The sequence below is a fragment of the Papaver somniferum genome, chromosome 1, assembly GCF_003573695.1.
Source record: "Papaver somniferum cultivar HN1 chromosome 1, ASM357369v1, whole genome shotgun sequence".
NCBI classification, from domain to species: Eukaryota; Viridiplantae; Streptophyta; class Magnoliopsida; order Ranunculales; family Papaveraceae; genus Papaver; species Papaver somniferum.
Genome location: NC_039358.1, coordinates 236728904 through 236746199, shown reverse-complemented (window position 1 = coordinate 236746199; position 17296 = coordinate 236728904). Strand labels below are relative to the sequence as shown.

The window sequence follows — 17296 nt, the reverse complement described above, 5'->3', positions numbered from 1 at the left end:
CGATAGTAAAGAAGTCGTGCGTCAATGATAAAGTCCACGCGACATTGACGCACGTTAGATCCGAAATTAGGGGATTTATTAGCTGCCATCCACTATGTAAACTCCTATATAAGGAGCCGAGCGACCTTGTATTGAGGGAGATCTTTTTGAGAGAAAGATTGTTTGCTTCCCAAGTAAGGATTTTCTTCGTAACTTTGTATTTGTTCTTGAATTCTAAGAAAGATTCTTAAAGATTTCACCATGGTTTCATAGATTGTTTGATAGAGTATCATAAGGGTGTGGTTGTAGGATTTCCTGCGACTATAGGTGGAGGCATGTAAGCTGGGGTGGGAGTCGTATAAGACGGGGTTGGAGTAGGCGTGTAATCTGGTGGAGCCCTGTAAGATGGGGTGGGTGCAGGCGTGTAAATTGGAGGAGGCATGTAAGCTGGGGTGGGAGGTGTGGAAGCTGGGGTTGGTGGTGTATCATACAAATAACGACCTGCTATGGCTTGAAAAGGAAAAGTAAGAGATGTCAGAACTACTGAAGAGATGATGATTGAAGAAGCCATTGAGGATCCTATTGTTGCAATTTTCTGCTGTATTGCTAATGGGTTTTTTATTTCTGATGTTATTATGGTGCACTTCTTCAACCCTTTAAATAGGTTTATAATGTTGCCATGTTGTTACATATAAAATCTCCGAGTCGTGAAAAAAAAATGGAAAAAAAGATACATGATGCATCATTATTTATTAGAGGTGATCTGAATATGTAAGCAGTCGGAGGAGGTGATTCATACTTGAAAACAAGCTGAAGTGGTGGTGGGGAACTGTTCTTAGTAGATGGAGGCTATGTTGTAAAAGGCGAGCGCCCGGAGCGCCTAGGCCCCAAAGGCCCACTAAGCGCAGGTCTAGCGCCCAAGTAATCCTAATGCATGCTACTTTCCACGCCAGCGCCTTAGGCGAGCGAGTTTGGCGCTTTTGGCGCCTCGCGGAAGTGTTAGGCACCAGCCTAAGCGCCAAAGGCGCCAAATTCGTTTTATTTTTCCTAGATCTTCTCTTGTTTCGGATATTAATGGTAAGTATGCATATATTGCAGAGATTTTATAGCTAATTGGTTATCAAATATTCAATCCAAACTTAATTGAAGGGATTTTATAGCCAATCAGTTGACAAATATTCGATCACTTAATTGGAGATATTCTTAGCTAATATTAGTTGTCAATATTCAATTAGATCTTAATTGCAGAGATTTTATAACAAATTAATTGTCAAATTTTCAATATGAAAGGTAAGCCAGAATATCTTGTTAAAGATATGTGTGACCATATCAGGAGCAAATTGAGTTTTGGTTTCCTTTCTTTGTTTGTAAATTTTCAATATAAGAATGTATACAAATATATGCTTTTGTTTTGGTCTTTTGACTCTTTTCATCGATTGAGAAAGTAGGAAAATTATCTTCTCTAACTTAACTACGTACATATATTCTCAATCAAAGAATATCGTTGATATACACCATGAATTTTTACAGGAATTCTCATAAATCAGAAGGGAGTATAAGAAGATGATGCTCATATCACAAAAAGAGGAAGAAGACCTGTTGATGATGAGAGTTGGGATAGCTAGCAGCCTAGGATTATGAAACAGACGTTGAACCACAAGGCAGTACAAGAAGAGCATTGCAACCAAAACAGGATTACGATAAATTGTATTTGTGGTCGCCTAGGGCGCCTTAGGCGACTGGGCGCTAAGCGACAGGCTTGGCGCCTCGCCTCGCCTAGCGCCTGACAAAACATAGGATGGAGGGTGGGGCCGCGTAAGCTGGGGTGGGAGCAAGAGTGTAAACTGGTGGAGCAGTGTAAGCTGGGGTCGGAGCAGGCGTTTAAGCCGGGGTGGGAGCAGGCGTGTAAACCAGTGGAGCCATGTAAGATGGCGTGGGAGCAGGAGGGGTGTAAGCCGGGGTGGGAGCCGTGTAAGATGGGGTGGGAGCAGGCGTGTAAACTGGTGGATCCGTGTAAGATGGGGTTGGAGCAGGCGCGTAAACTGGTGGAGGCATGCAAGCTGGGGTTGGTGGTGTATCATACAAAAAACGACCTGCTATGGCTTGATAAGGGAAACTAAAAGATACCAAAACTACTAAAGAGATTATTATTGAAGAAGCCATTGAGGTTCCTATTGTTGCAATTTTCTTTTGTATTCCTGAAAGGTTTTTGGGTTGTGATGTTATGCTGCGCTTCTTCATCCCTTTAGATAGGCTAATTATCGAGTCTTGTTGTTACATAAAAGATCTCCAAGTCGAAAAAAAAGAAATGGAAAACAAGATAAGAAATTATTGAAAGAGTCTGTTTGCAAAAATTCCATCTTGATGTGAAGGTACTATTGATTTGATCATTTGGCTTAGGCAACCTCTGGCGTGCCCTTTTTTTTCTTTTCATTGGTGTATTTTGTTTTTAACCGGTAATGAGAATGTGTCTAACCACTAATTGTCAGTGGTAATATTTTTTTATCCGGTAAGACTTGATCTCTTCCCTTTTAGTGTGATGCAGCAACATAATTTGTTACGTTTCCTGGACCTGGTCACTGTCTAAATAGGACATGGGCACTTTACTTTAATATGTTGTGATCTTGGCCTCATGCTTCTGAGTTAAATGAAATTAATATCTACTTAAAAGGGCTAATACACTGTTTTGAAGATCGACCCTGACCTTTTCATTTCTGGTTATGTGATGGTTTCTGGCTGGGCACGGTTATCTAGTCAACTGGCTCCTAGATCATTCTTCATTTACCAGCCTTGATTGTATAATTAGCTATCCTATGGCCGGGAGTTCATCAATTCTGAGATGTAATTTGTTTTTTACAAGTGACGGAGGGAAGGTTTATTACTCCTGTGGTCAAAATCAACAAAATCAATATCTTTAATTTCTGCGTACCTAATTTTCCTCCCCAAATGGCTGAATTTACAGGTACAACTTTTTTTTTGCTACCGCTACAAATGGATCCTTTCATGTGCTAATTAGTAAAGCCTCTCATGGTGTACGTCGTCGTTATATGAATATGTCAAAGAAACAGTGGAGTTTATACATCTCGTCCAAGATTGGGTTGCAAAAGCAAATTCACCAGTTCAAGGATAAGCCTAGCTTGTCTGTGTTTGGGTCAGAGAAAAAGCAAACTCACCATCTCAAACAAGGAGGTCGAGTCCCACCTGGAAGAACATGTTACTTGACCATCTTTTTAGTAACTCAAGTAAACTACAGTTGATTGATTCAGGTAGTGGTAGAGAATATATATAACGAAAGTTTCAAATCCTATCTCTCACTACATTTTTTTTCGCCCGTCATCCATCTTTGCTTGCATTTTATTCATGTAACGTACGTATATATCTTTAGTTCGTGATTTATGTCAACTTGGTGGTAAATGGGCAACAAAATCTTTGATCTATTGAGACGTACATCATTCACTGTATTATTAAGTTGTTTATATAAGTGCATGCACACCAATTAAGGTCCTCAGTTTACTAGACTAACGAAATTGAGTAGAGAATTCCTTCGTTGTATTGAAGATGAAAATTCACTCGGAATGATTTTGTTGAAGATGATTTATCTTTGTTAATCAATTTATAGCAAATATGATCTTGATTCAAATTCTTACAAAGTGTAATATAAATCTCATAATTTTCAACCCAAGAAATTATAGGAATTATTGCACGACACAGAGCTTCAATGGCTCAAGATTACACACCAAATACATACACATAAATAAATCACTAATAAAATACATTGAAACATCTCCACATGTTCATCTTTCTTATAATATACCTCCATATTGAGATGCATCATTATTTATTCAACTACATACTTTGCAATGTTAATGAGGAGGTGATCACTATGTAAGCGAGGAGGTGATTCATACTTGAAAACTGAAGGGGTGGTGGTGACCTGTTGTTAGTAAGCTGGGGTAGGAGCAGGCGCGTAATCTGGGGTAGGAGCAGGCGCGTAAGATGGGGTGGGGGCAGGTGCGTAACCAGGGGTGGGAGCAGGCGTGTAAACTGGTGGAGATGCGTAAGCTGGGGTGGGAGCAGGCGTGTAAACTATTGGAGCCATGTAAGATGGAGTTGGAGCAGGCGTGTAAGCCGGGGTGGGAGCAGGCGTGTAAGATGGGGTGGGAGCAGGCGTGTAAACTGGTGGATCCGTGTAAGATGGGGTTGGAGCAGGCGTGTACACTGGTGGATCCGTGTAGGATGGAGTTGGTGGTGTATCATACAAATAACGACCTGCTATGGCTTGATAAGGAAAACTAAGAGATATCAAAACTACTAAAGAGATGATGATTGAAGAAGCCATTGAGGTTCCTATTGTTGCAATTTTGTGTTGTATTCCTAAAAGGTTTTTGAGTTGTGACGTTATGTTGCACTTCTTCATCCCTTTAAATAGGCTTATTATCTCGTCATGTTGTTTCATATAAAATCTCCAAGTTGTGAAAAAAATTGAAAAAAGAAAGATGAGAAATAATTGAAAGAGTCTGTTTGCGAAAATTCCATCTTGATGTGAAGGTATTGATTTGATCATTTAGCTTAGGCAAACTCTGGTGTGCGCTTTTTTCCGGTTTATGTAATTTTTTAACGGGTAACGAGAATGTGTCTTTAACTACTATTTGTCAGTGGCAATATTTTTTTATCCGGTAAGACTTGATCTCTTCCATTGGAGTGTGACGCGGCAACATAAATTATCTTCTTGTCATCACAAAATATAAGGACCTGGTCCTATTCTACAACAACTCCATCATCTCTTACCGGTTACTGTCGCAATAGGACAGGGGCACTTTAGTTTACTGTAATATGTTGTAATCTTGGTTTCATACTTTTGAGTTATTAAAAAAAATATCTACTTACAAGGACTAATACACTGTTTTTGAAGATCCTTCACCTTGTCCTTTCCGGTTATATGATGTTGACGGTTTCCGGCTGGGCCCGATTATCCAGCAAACTGAGAGTTCATCAATTCTTACCTTATCCTTCGTGGGTCTATCAACACAGAGGTAAGGCTTTATAACTTGGGTCTTATTTCAGATTCAAAAGAAAGATTTTTTGAGGTGATCATGGTTTTTATTAGGCCACCTTCCCTATAGTTATAAGGGGTGTCCTAAAGTGTTGAAATGACTAACATATCCTTAATCTTATTTAATTTAAACCAACTTAATAACCACCTATATATACATAACCACCACCTCCTCCCACCACCGCCGCCCACCACTGTAAGGACCCTCAAACTCGTCAATGTTATTTGACTGGTCTAGCAATAATCAAGAGACGACTTAGTTGCTAATGACTCGATTAGTTAATATAAAATTTAATTATTAGAAATTAATCTAACAATAATTTAGATACGAAATTAGTATCGTTAGATAGATCTCGGAAAGTTATGCGAAGTGGACTACTCGAACGCGTCATTCGAATACCGGACGAAGTGGATTTCATCGGATTCGTAAGAAGGGAAAAATAGTCTCTTTTTCTTCTAACCGACTGGGGCTGCCCTTATCTTTTACCTGGGTGCCTTAATCATTTTTGTTGGCCTTATCACCACCAAACGTGTCAAAGAGAAATTCATTCTTCTCTTTTCATCTTCTTTCTTTTTCTCTTCTATTCTTCTTCTTCCTTTCCTGTCACACTCAATTTGATGAATTGAGTGTGTTTTCGTTTGATTAATTCATAGAAACTTGGTAGTATATTGAATCGGAGGTGCATATGTTAGTTCTGTATTTGAATTAGCTCGGAAGAAGAAGGAACTAATGTTGTTTTAATTTGAAGTTAGGGTTTCATTTGAGATTCAAAGAGGAATTAGAAGATGAAGATGATGGGTTAGAGGATTGAATTAAGTTGGGTTTATCACGAATTAGAATATAAGCTTGAAGAGTGGTATGAATTTGATATTAGGGTTTCCTGAGTTGGATTAGAATTCGAATTAGGTGATGATTAAGAAGAATTTGACGACTGGGTTTTGTTTATTGAGGAGAGGAATGAAGTTAATTGGATGACATGGAGTTATTCATGAAGAATTGAGGAGTTAAGGATTATGTTCTTCCCCAAAATGGAAATTAGGGTTTCAACAGAATTGAATTGGGAAATTAGCTATTCAGAGGATGCTGATGTTTGGGTAAGACTCCAATTTCGTTTGAGTTTGGTATTTTTGTTTCAATTGTTTAAATTGTTGATTTTTATGTGTTTGTGATTGAATTATGGTTGAGTTGAGTTTAGATGAACCTGATTCTAGGGTGGTTAGTAACTGTCATGGAACGGAGTTAGGAATGTATTTCAAATAGAATTGGGTACTGGAAGATGACGATGTTAGTGATATGGTGCTGAGAATAGTTGCAATGACATTATAATGAAAGGTTGAGTTTTGAGTTTAAGATGGATATGGGTCTGGTGGCATGAAATTGTAGTTGGAATTAGACCAAGAACAAGTTATGATGTTGGAATGGTTGTTTGAGTGAACTACAAACTCAATTGACTGGATTGTAATTGTAATTGAGAGTTTCAGAGTTGCAGTTGCGGTTTAGTGGTGCTGGTATTTTAGATGAGTTGTAAATGAGCTTTGCTCAGGGTTGTAAGAGAAATGAATGAGCTAGGTAGATGTATGAACTTTACTTGTGAGATCGAAATTTGGTGGAATTGGATTTCTGGTTGTGTTTTAGATGAATGCTAGGATATTGTGAGAAAGAGCGTAACTGCAAATTGTGAAGAGATGAATTGAAGTGGTGGTGTTGTTGAGATGGTGTGTGTGATGAATTATAGAAATAAATTGTTAGAATGAAGAACTGATAATGATCCAAGTTGTATGAGATGTTCTGTGATTGAAGTTGGATTAGATTAAGAGGTTGTAGTTGTTTAGAAATGAACTTGAAGCTACAGTCCATGAAGAATAGTGATTACAGACTTGTAGAAAGTATTTGTTGTGATGCATCATTTTAATGCATTAGTTTGTGGCATGAGCTTATGGCTCAGGCCTTGTGTTTTATGTCTGTTAGTCATTCCAGTCAGTCTAGCTGACTTACATGACTCGGCTATTTGACTGAGTTAACTCTTTAAACAGACCTGAACTGAATTGACTCAGTTAACCTTGACTGAGTTGACCGTTGACTGAATTTAGACGTTGATTGTTAATTGACTTCCCCTGACCAGACGTTGACCGTTAGTGACTGTTAGATGGATCAGGCCTTGTGTAATGGGACGGTTTAGTGGGCCATGCCGGATCAGGCCCGTGGATTTGGGCTTAGTGATAATTTTCCTGTCTCGATGATTTAGACCTTATGCTCTGAATTAGAATTTGATTCCTTCTAAAAAGTTGTAGATCTCCTTAAGACTTACTATTGGGCTATATAACCAATCTAATTGAATTAGTAAACCTTGATATGCTAAAGATAGATAATGAAAAGGTGTAGAACCACGAATGGGCTTAGAAACATTGGATAGTTCACTAAGCCTATGACTAGAGAACTGTATGAGATTATGTTATGAGCCTTATATGAGCCTTTTGGCCAATTCTTAGAGTGCTTGTGTGATTAACAGTTAGTCTTTATTAACAATTAACAACGATCGATTCAAAGGATGAACCAGTGGATTGAGAATCTTGAGGTAGGCGAGGCTTGTCTTCAGAACATGTGGGAACTCTTGTAATTCTCTTGTAATCATTAAGTTATTTTAAATGGCGAGCATGATGTGTAATATTATTTTTCAGCATGTATGAATGTAACTATATGTTCTTATGCAATACATGTTTGAGTGCAATTGATTGTGTATGTTGCATATATGCATTGTCTAGTCTCCTCGCGATGATTGTCTGTGCTCTCCACAGATTCTCGCTAAGCGTTTATAGGTGGGGAAGGCCACACAATAGTATATAGGTGAAGATCGGTACCCAATATTATTATAGGTCAAGCAACCTATAGATACATAAACCCTAGAAGTTGCCTGGTGGCAGCTATGGGTTGATATTATTATTTTATACCTATTTTACTATAGGGGGAATGACTCTCTTCCTTGAGGGTACCTGCGGGACACATCAGGGTATCACTGGGTAGCGGAGAATAATTATCCCCCAGCTATCGAATATATGTGGGAAGATTGGTCGTTTGCATATTATGCTTGATTGTTCAGTCTTAGTAGTATGACTGAGTTACTATGATCTCGACTCAGGAAGAAATTCTAGGTTCCTGGTAGGATGAGACCTATTGGGAACCTGCTGTGCGGGGTCGAGTCATAGTAATCAAACCTTCTTATATATTCTAGACTTAGATGGTGGCATATGAATTTATGAGGAGTATGCATTCCATGAAAACATCATATGGTACCTGGATTCATGCTATCATTTGAGACTGGAGTTATTCTAGCATCTCCTCCTTCATTAAGTGAGACGAGGTTAGGATGACATATGTTTAAGTTGTTGTATGTCATCTCTATAGATCCTTCCGGTGGTGGATCTTTTATATATATTGTTCATGGACACAATATCTGGGGAGGAGAGTTGGAGCAATCTTCTGCTTTGTGTTGTGTGTATCAGATGTGCAATCATTTTTCTTTAGTAGAACGGTGAAGTATGTTAGTGATTACCTGATTGTTATAAAGGTATCCACTGAGCCCCTTTTGGGATGATGTGCTCACTCGTTCCCACTTCAGTTTTTCAGTTACCAGAAGTTATGGTGCACGCGAAGATATTCGTTTCTGTCTCTTAAATATTTTAGAGTTGTTGCGAATTATTTTAGGTTTGTACATTATTTTTGTAATCACAAACACACTATTTAATTTATATAACTTGAGAGATTTTTCATTTATAATTGTTCGAGTGGTGGGTTTAGTTTTAGGTTAAGTTTTGTATAAGATTTTCTATTTGGAAGTTAATATATATGATTGAGATTTTTAATGCCTCATTAGGTAGTTAATCACTTGGGTTAATAAGTAGCTTAATTTTGGGGCGCTACAATCACCCACCACTTCCGACTACCACCACCACCACTTATATATATATAGCTTAATTTAAATCATTAACAAAGATATTCACACAAATCTATTACTTGTCCTTCGTTTTTGGTTGAAAAAAATGAGAAGTAATCATCAAAATGAGTTGAAAATGGAAGTTGCATTGAGATGTTCGGCTAGGAATTAGCCGAAATCAACTTTGTCGAACTAGCCGAACTCATGGAAGTTGCATTGGAAGTTTACGTGAAAAACTTTGTCGAACTAGCCGAACTCAACTTTAATGGAGTTTTTTTTCAGAGAAAAGTTCGGTTACGTCGCAAAATGATGTCCCAGCCGAACTTTTAGTTCAGTTACGTCACAAAAAGTTCGGTTATATCGCAAAAATGTCCCGATTAACTTCTGTACGGTTACGTCGCAAAAAATTCTCGACCGAACTTCTGGTTTGGTTACGTCGCAAAAAGTTCGGTTACGTTGCAAAGAAGTTCAGTTACGTCGCAAAAAGTTCGTTTATGTCGCAATTTTTTCTCCTAACCGAACTTTTCTCTGAAAGCAAAAAACTCCGTTAAAACCAAGTTCGGCTACCTGCACTTTCATGAACATTAGCCGAACTACTTTAGTAGATAAGTTCGGCTACCTGTTCTTCAGATCATGTAGCCGAACTTGTTTGACTTAGCTCAAATCAAGCTATAAAATTTCTCATTTTCAAAAGTTTTTGGCCAATACAAGCAACAAAAAACGAAATTTGAAGTATGTTTGGGTTGTTTGAAGGTTCGGATTCAAAAAATAAAAAAATAATTGAGTTTTTCCAACTGTTATATTCTCCTTGTTCTTCCTTCTCAATATCTTAATTTTAAGAAAAATAATATTGATTTAATCTTACACTAATCACTAATTAACCTAACTAATGATTACACCAACTAATCATTACACAAACTTAGGGTAATTTTGGTATTAACATAGATATTTGGATAAAGGATGTCTTCACTTTACTTCTAAATGTCTTACTAAAAATAGAACTATGTTCCTTCTATGGCGGTTGGGGTGAAACTATTGCCCATTCATTTTCTGAGTACGATTATTCCTCTTTTATATGGAAGCATATACTCGTCCATTTTGAATACGGTAGAAAAATTTTACCCATGGAGCAAGAGATTCGAAGTTGCATATGTTACTCACTTTGCTGGTCAAGATATCATAGGACTTTTTCATATCATGTGGTGTGAAAGGAACAAGGGGATATTTCAGTTGACAACAAGAAGTGTTACTCAAATCTTATGGCACTATTCAGATTGAGGTATCTATTAATGCTACATGTTGCATTGGTAGTCATCGATTGTTGAAATTATTAGTCTCACATTGTCTGATTACCTGAAAACCGCATTATTAGCACATTATTAGCCTATATTGTCTGGGTTATCTAAATTTCTTTGGTTTATTATCCTTAGGGATAGTACCACATTTCTGGGTTATCTAAAAACCAAAACCGTATTATTAGTCCCACATTGTCTGGGTTATCTTAAATCCATCAAACTTAAGGAGTATATTAGTTGTATGAGTCTCCCTTCTTAACCTGTATTGTTCAGTCGGTTTTAAGGTACTTGTGGAAAGGTGTTGTTGTTGTGATGTGGGTCTAATAGTTTATGAATCCCTAATTATCCTTTTGTGTGCTAATAAGAAAAGCCAACCTTTCATGGTGTCGTTAGATGACTATGTCAAATAAACAGTGGAGTTTTCTACTATTGATTCTTTGAATTTTCCTAAGGTGGGTGAAGAAAAGAAAGAGTGGATGGAAAGAATATTTACTGAGGAGTAAGTATGGAATGTTATTAAGCACATGGGGTTGAATAAGTCTCCAGGGCCAGACGGCTTTACTTCTGAATTTTATAAAAGATGTTGGACTGTTATTAAAGGAGATTTCATGAGAATGCTGGATGACTTCTTCGAATTTAGCACTATGGATTGGAGGTTAAACTGTTCCTTTATAACACTTATTCCAAAGAAGGAGGACTCATGAACACCTAGAGACTTTAGGCCTTTAATCCTAATAGGGAGTGCCTATAAAATAATCTCTAAGGTGCTGGCGGAGAGGTTGAAGAGTGTTATGCCTTCATTAATCTCTGAATATCAAGGGGCTTTTTTGAAGGATAGGCAGATTCTCGATGGTGTTTTGATTGCAAATGAATGTGTGGATAGTAGGATAAGTCCAAAAATCCAGGCATCATTTGTAAGATTGATATGGAGAAGGCTTTCGACAATGTTAATTGGAAAGCTTTATTCTGTATTCTTCATAAGCATGTCTTTGGGATAAGTGGATTAGATGGGTACAATGGTGTGTATCTTCTTCATACCTTTTTTTTCTTGTTAATGGTGGTTCAACTGAGAAGTTCAAGCCAACAAAAGGTCTAAGACATGGTGATTCTCTTTCACCGTACCTTTTCTTACTGGCTGTTGAAATTCTTTCAAAGTTGATGAATGATGTTGTTATAAGGGATCAAATCCATGGATTTAGAGTGACTGGTACAGGTACCATGATCCCTCATCTTCAATTTGCGGATGATACTATCATTTTCCTTGATGCTACTTCAGAAGAAGTCACTAGATTGTTCATTATTCTGTCCATTTTTGAGTCTTTAACCGGAATGAAGTTAAACCTTGAAAAAAGCACTATGGTGAGTATTGGTGCTGTTGAAGTGATTGAAGTGTTGGCTAAAGAGTTAGGGTGTAAAACCAAGAGACTTCCTATTAAGTATCTTGGTTTTCCTGTAGGTGTTGCTTCAAGGAATATATCCATTTGGGACTCGGTTCTTGAAAAGATGGAGTTAAAACTTGCTTCTTGGAAGAGGAAGTACTTGAATAAAGCGGGGAGACTTTTACTCATTAAACATTGTCTTTCAAGTTTACCTCTTTATTTCTTATCTCTTTTTCACTTGCCAGTTTGTGTAGAGAAGAAAATGATCGCTATTATGAGAAACTTTTTATGGGGCTCTACCGCAGAGAAGAAGAAAATGGCTTGGGTGGGATGGCCTAAAATCTGTGTGCCTAAAATTTGTGGAGGGTTAGGTGTGAAAAGCTTAAGAAACACCAATAAGGCTTTATTGATTAAATGGGTATGGAGATATTCTACTCAGAAAAATGTTCTTTGGAGAAAAATAGTGCAGCAAAAAGTGAAAGTTTCTGAAGAGATTTTGTTACCTGCTGAGGATACGGCTGTCCAGGGTAGAAGTTTGTGGCGAAATGTGACAAGAATGGTTCCATAAACTCAAGATTTTACCAGCTTCAAGATGAGAAATGGGAGAGGAATTCGATTTTGGACGGATAAATGGGATGTTAACGGTTGTCTCAAAGATCTTTTTCCGAACATATATAATGGTTGCAACAATAAGCAAGCATCCATAGCTGACATGATACAAGACGGCAGATGGGTGGGTTCTTTCAAACACACTTTAAATTCCAATGAAAAGATGGAATGGGATCTGTTACGAAGGGCTTGGAAATGTTCCGGTATTGGTTGAAGGTGATGATGAAGTGCAGCTTCTGGACAACTTCTCCACAAGGCGCTTGTTATGAGGCTTTGTCAGGTACTCAAAATGAATGTGTTTTTCATAAGTTTTTATGGAAGAAAACAATCCCGCAGAAAGGTAGCTTTCTGTTATGGGCAATCTTCAATAACTCATTGCCAACCAGGGACATGTTGCATCACATAGGTGTGACAGTGGATAGTTTAGATTGTGTAATGTGTAACAATGAGGGTGAATCTGTGGATCACCTGTTTATGCATTGGGATACAACCTTCGCAGTATGGGACTATTTTATCAAAGCGTTTCACATTTCCTGGCCTATGCCTTCAACTGTCATGCAATTGTTCGAAGCCTGGAACTGGAATGTACAACAAGGAAGATGCAAGGAAGTTTGGAGCTTGTTTCATTATGCTCTTATATGGAACATATGGAAGGAGAGGAATAGCAGGGTCCATGGGGGGAGGCCAAAGAAGGTGTATGAGATTAGCCTCCTCATCGACGTTGGTTCTGTGGAGTTGTGAGGTAGACACTTTTAAATTTGTCGATAGCTCTCAGATTTTACACAATGGGGAAGTAGTTTTGCATATGTAAAGAACAACTGTGGTTTGCTTTTTCGCTGCTCTTACAGCAAAACTTGTAACCTGTATTTGGCTTGGTTTTTTCATCTTTAACATAACCTCTTTTTTGTCGAAAAAAACTGTGGAGTTTATACATCTCGTCCATGTTTGGACGGCAAAAGAAAATTCACCAGCTCAAGGATAAGCCTAGCTAGCCCGTGTTTGGGTTAGAAAAGGCCAACTCACCCGCTAAAACAAGGGGGTCGACCCCGGGAAGCAGAACATATTACTTGACCATGCAATCTTCATTCACATGATTAAATAGTCATGATCTGTTTAGTAACTCATGTAAACTCCAGTTGATTGTTTCGGGTAGCGTTAGATACCATATAACAATAAATTAAGTTTAAAATATTATCTCGCGCTACATTTTCTTTGCAGTCATCCGTCTTTGCTTGCATTAATTCATATTCGCTTGTAACGTTATACATCTTTACTTCTTGGTTTAATGTCAGTACAACTTGGTAGTAAATGGGCAATAAAATGCTTCGATCTATTGAGACGTACGCATTTCACTGTATTATTAATTAAGTTGTTTATATAACTGCACTCAAGGTCTCAGTTTGCTAGACTAACGAAATTGAGCAGAGAATTAAGTCCTTTGTTGTGTATCCATTACTATAACTGAAATTCCAACTTTTAGTATGAAAATAAGCAGTGCATGGCAATTGTTAGTTTTAGTCATGAGAATATTCATACGCTTTTACAACCTAATTGAGAGGGTCTGATCTGTTTTATTGTAAATCAAGATTATCCAAAAGAAAAGGAATACTTGTATGCTTATGAGCAAATGGCTGTCTGAAAATTCACTCAGGATGATTTCTCTTTCTTATTCAATATATAGCAAATATGATCTAATTCAAATTCTAACAAAATATAAATATAAATCACATAATTTTCAAACCTCGAAGTTACAGGATTTTGCATGACATTTACATACACATTTACTCTTTATTAAACTAAACATCTATATTGAGATGCATCGAACATTATTTATTCAAGTATATAATTTTCAAGGGTAATGAGGAGGTGATCTATATGTAAGAGGTGAGAGGAGGTGTTTCATACTTGAAAACAAACTGAAGTGGGCAAGTGGTGGTGGTGACTTGTTCTTAGTAGATGGAGGGTGGAGGCGTGTAAGCTGGTGTGGGAGGAGGCATGTAAACTTCTGGTGGCGACTAAGCCGGGGTGGAAGGAGGCACGTAAACTGGTGGAGGCGTGTAAGCCAGGGTAGGAGGAGGCGTGTACGCTGGTGTGGGAGGAGGCGTGTAAGCTGGTGTGGGAGGAGGGGAGTATACTGGTGGAGGCGTGTAAACTGGTGTAGGAGGAGGCGCGTAAACTGGTGGAGGCGTGTAAGATGGTGTCGGAGGAGGCGTGTAAACTGGTGGAGGCGTGTAAGATGGGGTGGGAGCAGGCGTGGGAGCAGTGTAAGCTGGGGTTGGAGCAGGCGTGTAAACTGGTGGAGCCGTGTAAGATGGGGTTGGAGCAGGTGTGTAAACTGGTGGAGGCGTGTAAGCTGGGGTAGGAGGAGTCGTGTAAATTGGTGGAGGCGTGTAAGCTGGGGTGGGAGGCGTGTAAACTGGTGGAGGCGTGTAAGCCGGGGTGGGAGTCGTGTAAACTGGTGGAGGTGTGTAAGATGGGGTTGGTGGTGTATCATACAAATAACGACTTGCTATTGCTTGAAAAGGAAAAGTAAGAGATAGCAGAACTACTAAAGAGATGATGATTGAAGAAGCCATTGATGTTCCTATTGTTGCCATCTTCTGTAATATTCCTAATGGGTTTTTGAGTTGTGATGCTATGGTGCACTTCTTCATCCCTTTAAATAGGCTTATTATCTTGTCATGTTGTTACATATAATATCTCCAAGTCGTTAAAAAAAAATGGAAAAAAAGATTAGAAATTATTGAAAGAGTCTATTTGCAAAAATTCCATCTTGATCATTTGACTTGGGGAATCTCTGGTGTGCGCTATTTGTTTTTTTAGCGTGCTTTTCTTAACGGGTAATGAGAATGTGTCTTCCTATCCGTGGTAAGACTTAGTTCTAATTGTTAGTGGTAATATTTGTTTATCCTGTAAGACTTGATCTCTTCCCTTTGATTGTTAAGCAACAACGTAATTTGTTGGTTGTGCAATTATCTTCTTGTGAACACAAATTTGAAGGACCAATTCTTTTTTTTCTCAGCAAAGAAGGGACTTATATTGAAAGAATGAAAAAAAATACAAAACCCACTAGCTAAAAAAGCTATAACAGCAAACTGAAACCCAAAAAACAAAGGGTTATTTTGTTTTTGGTACTCATGTTTTGTCCAACTTTTGAGTTTGGTTTAACATTTGTCCAGCTTGGCGTTTGGTACTTGGAAAAAATGTTGACCCACGTTGATTAGGGTAGTGTTTGACTTCCGTTTGATAATTATTATAAAAATTAAATAAAGTCTAATTAGTATTGTAGTTTACCGTTTTAGCCTCTTACATTACCAAAGACATCTCCCCAACTACCAAAATTATTTTCTACTTCACTTCTTCCGCCTCCAGGCCTCCCACAAACAAGACACGAATTCTTCTCCTCTGCTACTGCCATCTCGATTCTTCAGAATCTACATTATTTTTTTCAGAGACAATTTGTATTTAGTTAGGGTTTTGATGTTTCGAAAAATTGAGGTTTTAAATGAGAAGTTATATTACGGCTTCGATCCATCTTCGGGTTTCAATTTTGATTCATGACAGAATCAATCAAATGGGAGTTTCAGTAAGCGATTCAATTAGCGATTTTGTTTAAATAATATGAAATTAGAAATGTTGTTGCAGTCCTGAAGATGGGTGAGATGAATCTAAATTTGGTGAAATTGATTCAACAAATCTATTGGGAGAAGGTTAGGGTTTGAAGAATCTGAAGAAGATATCAGGGAAGAAATTGAGATGTTGTGATTTGATATTGAGAGATAGGTATATTGTTCTTGAGAAGAGTTTTTTTGCAATGGATTTGCTGCTAGTAATTGGTTTGTTCGGAGATATGAAGGTTTGTCGCAATGTGGTGAATCAGAAAGCATAAAATTGAAGAGATGTGATGGTGGATGGAAGATTCAGATGGTGTTGGTGGTTACAGCTCAGATCTGAGCTCATAAAGTAGATGGCAGTGTAATGGTTTCAGCTGGAATTGCAAAAGAAGTTGCAGAGAACAATAGTTGGTGTTGCTGCAATGAAGAAGGAATGAAGTTGGTGATGTTGTTTATGAGTTGAGCAAATGAAGTTACAGATTTCTGAATGATCGAACTGCAGGAGTGTTGCGAGTGCTGAATATATGAATGATAAGAGTTGTATATGAATGATAATTGATAAGAGTTGTTTTTGAATGAATGATTGTGCAGGAAGGGATTCGAACCAAATGTCTTGGAATTATGGCCGGAATTGATCAGATTTCATATATAACTCTGTCTGATTTATGTATGGGCGAGTAGACTCAGTCGATTCAGCAAATGAAGCTAAGGGTACAAGAGTAAATTTTTTTCGTTATTAGATTTTATTTAATTCTTTTTGTAATTACTTAACAAAAGTCGATACTTAACATAGTCAACTCGAGTCAATGTTTTTTTCCAGGTACCAAACACTAACCTGGACAAATGTTAGATTAAACTTAAAAGTTGGACAAAATCTAAGTATCAAAAACAAAATAACCCAAAAACAAAAGAGACAAACACAAAAAACAACCCCGAACAAACATACAAATCAGTGAGGATTTAGAAAGAAATTCGCCCACACAACCATAACATTAGAGGTATTAATACCCTTAAAACAATCCAACCCCTTCGACCAGTTGAAAGCATCGATTTTTATATCCCTAATGACCTCGTCTAACTTGACAGACTTACCAAAGAACACAATCGCATTCCTAGCTTTCCATATTCCCCCGCGGGATGGCTGCTGGTAGGGGCACTTTAGTTTAATATATGTTGCGATCTTGGATTCATACTTTGGACTTAAAAATAAATAAATAAATAAATAGATAGAAATTTTGTCCCTGAAACGGTCTTGGAGTGCAAACAAGTACGCAAAACATGGCAAGATCTCTCGGGAAAACCATTATAACTTGAAAGGTTCCAAGAGCTTTTATGTAAAGAGGGAGAATAGCAAAGAAGAACCAAACTAAATTATGGGTTGGTAGGTGATCCGTGAATTTGTACGTTTGACCTGCCATTTGGTGGATCTGAAAAA

At 37.9% G+C, this 17296-nt stretch overlaps 2 protein-coding genes across 2 annotated transcripts; one reads left to right on the top strand and one right to left on the bottom strand.

Moving 5' to 3' along the window:
• Window positions 1-12415: 12415 nt before the first annotated feature.
• Window positions 12416-12988, top strand: LOC113273256. The gene has a single exon (XM_026523006.1). It carries the CDS (start codon window positions 12416-12418, stop codon window positions 12986-12988), a length of 573 nt encoding a protein of 190 aa, XP_026378791.1.
• Window positions 12989-13879: 891 nt separating this feature from the next.
• On the bottom strand, window positions 13880-14864 carry LOC113338942 (extensin-1-like). Its single transcript, XM_026584334.1, has one exon. It carries the CDS (start codon window positions 14842-14844, stop codon window positions 14263-14265), a length of 582 nt encoding a protein of 193 aa, XP_026440119.1. The 5' UTR covers window positions 14845-14864; the 3' UTR covers window positions 13880-14262.
• Between the last annotated feature and the right edge of the window lie 2432 nt (window positions 14865-17296).

What these genes read in the sequence shown, in the direction of transcription:
- LOC113273256 (XM_026523006.1), top strand. Translation starts at nt 12,416, where the DNA reads ATGGGATCTGTTACGAAGGGCTTGGAAATGTTCCGGTATTGGTTGAAG.
- LOC113338942 (XM_026584334.1), bottom strand. Translation starts at nt 14,844, where the DNA reads ATGGCAACAATAGGAACATCAATGGCTTCTTCAATCATCATCTCTTTA.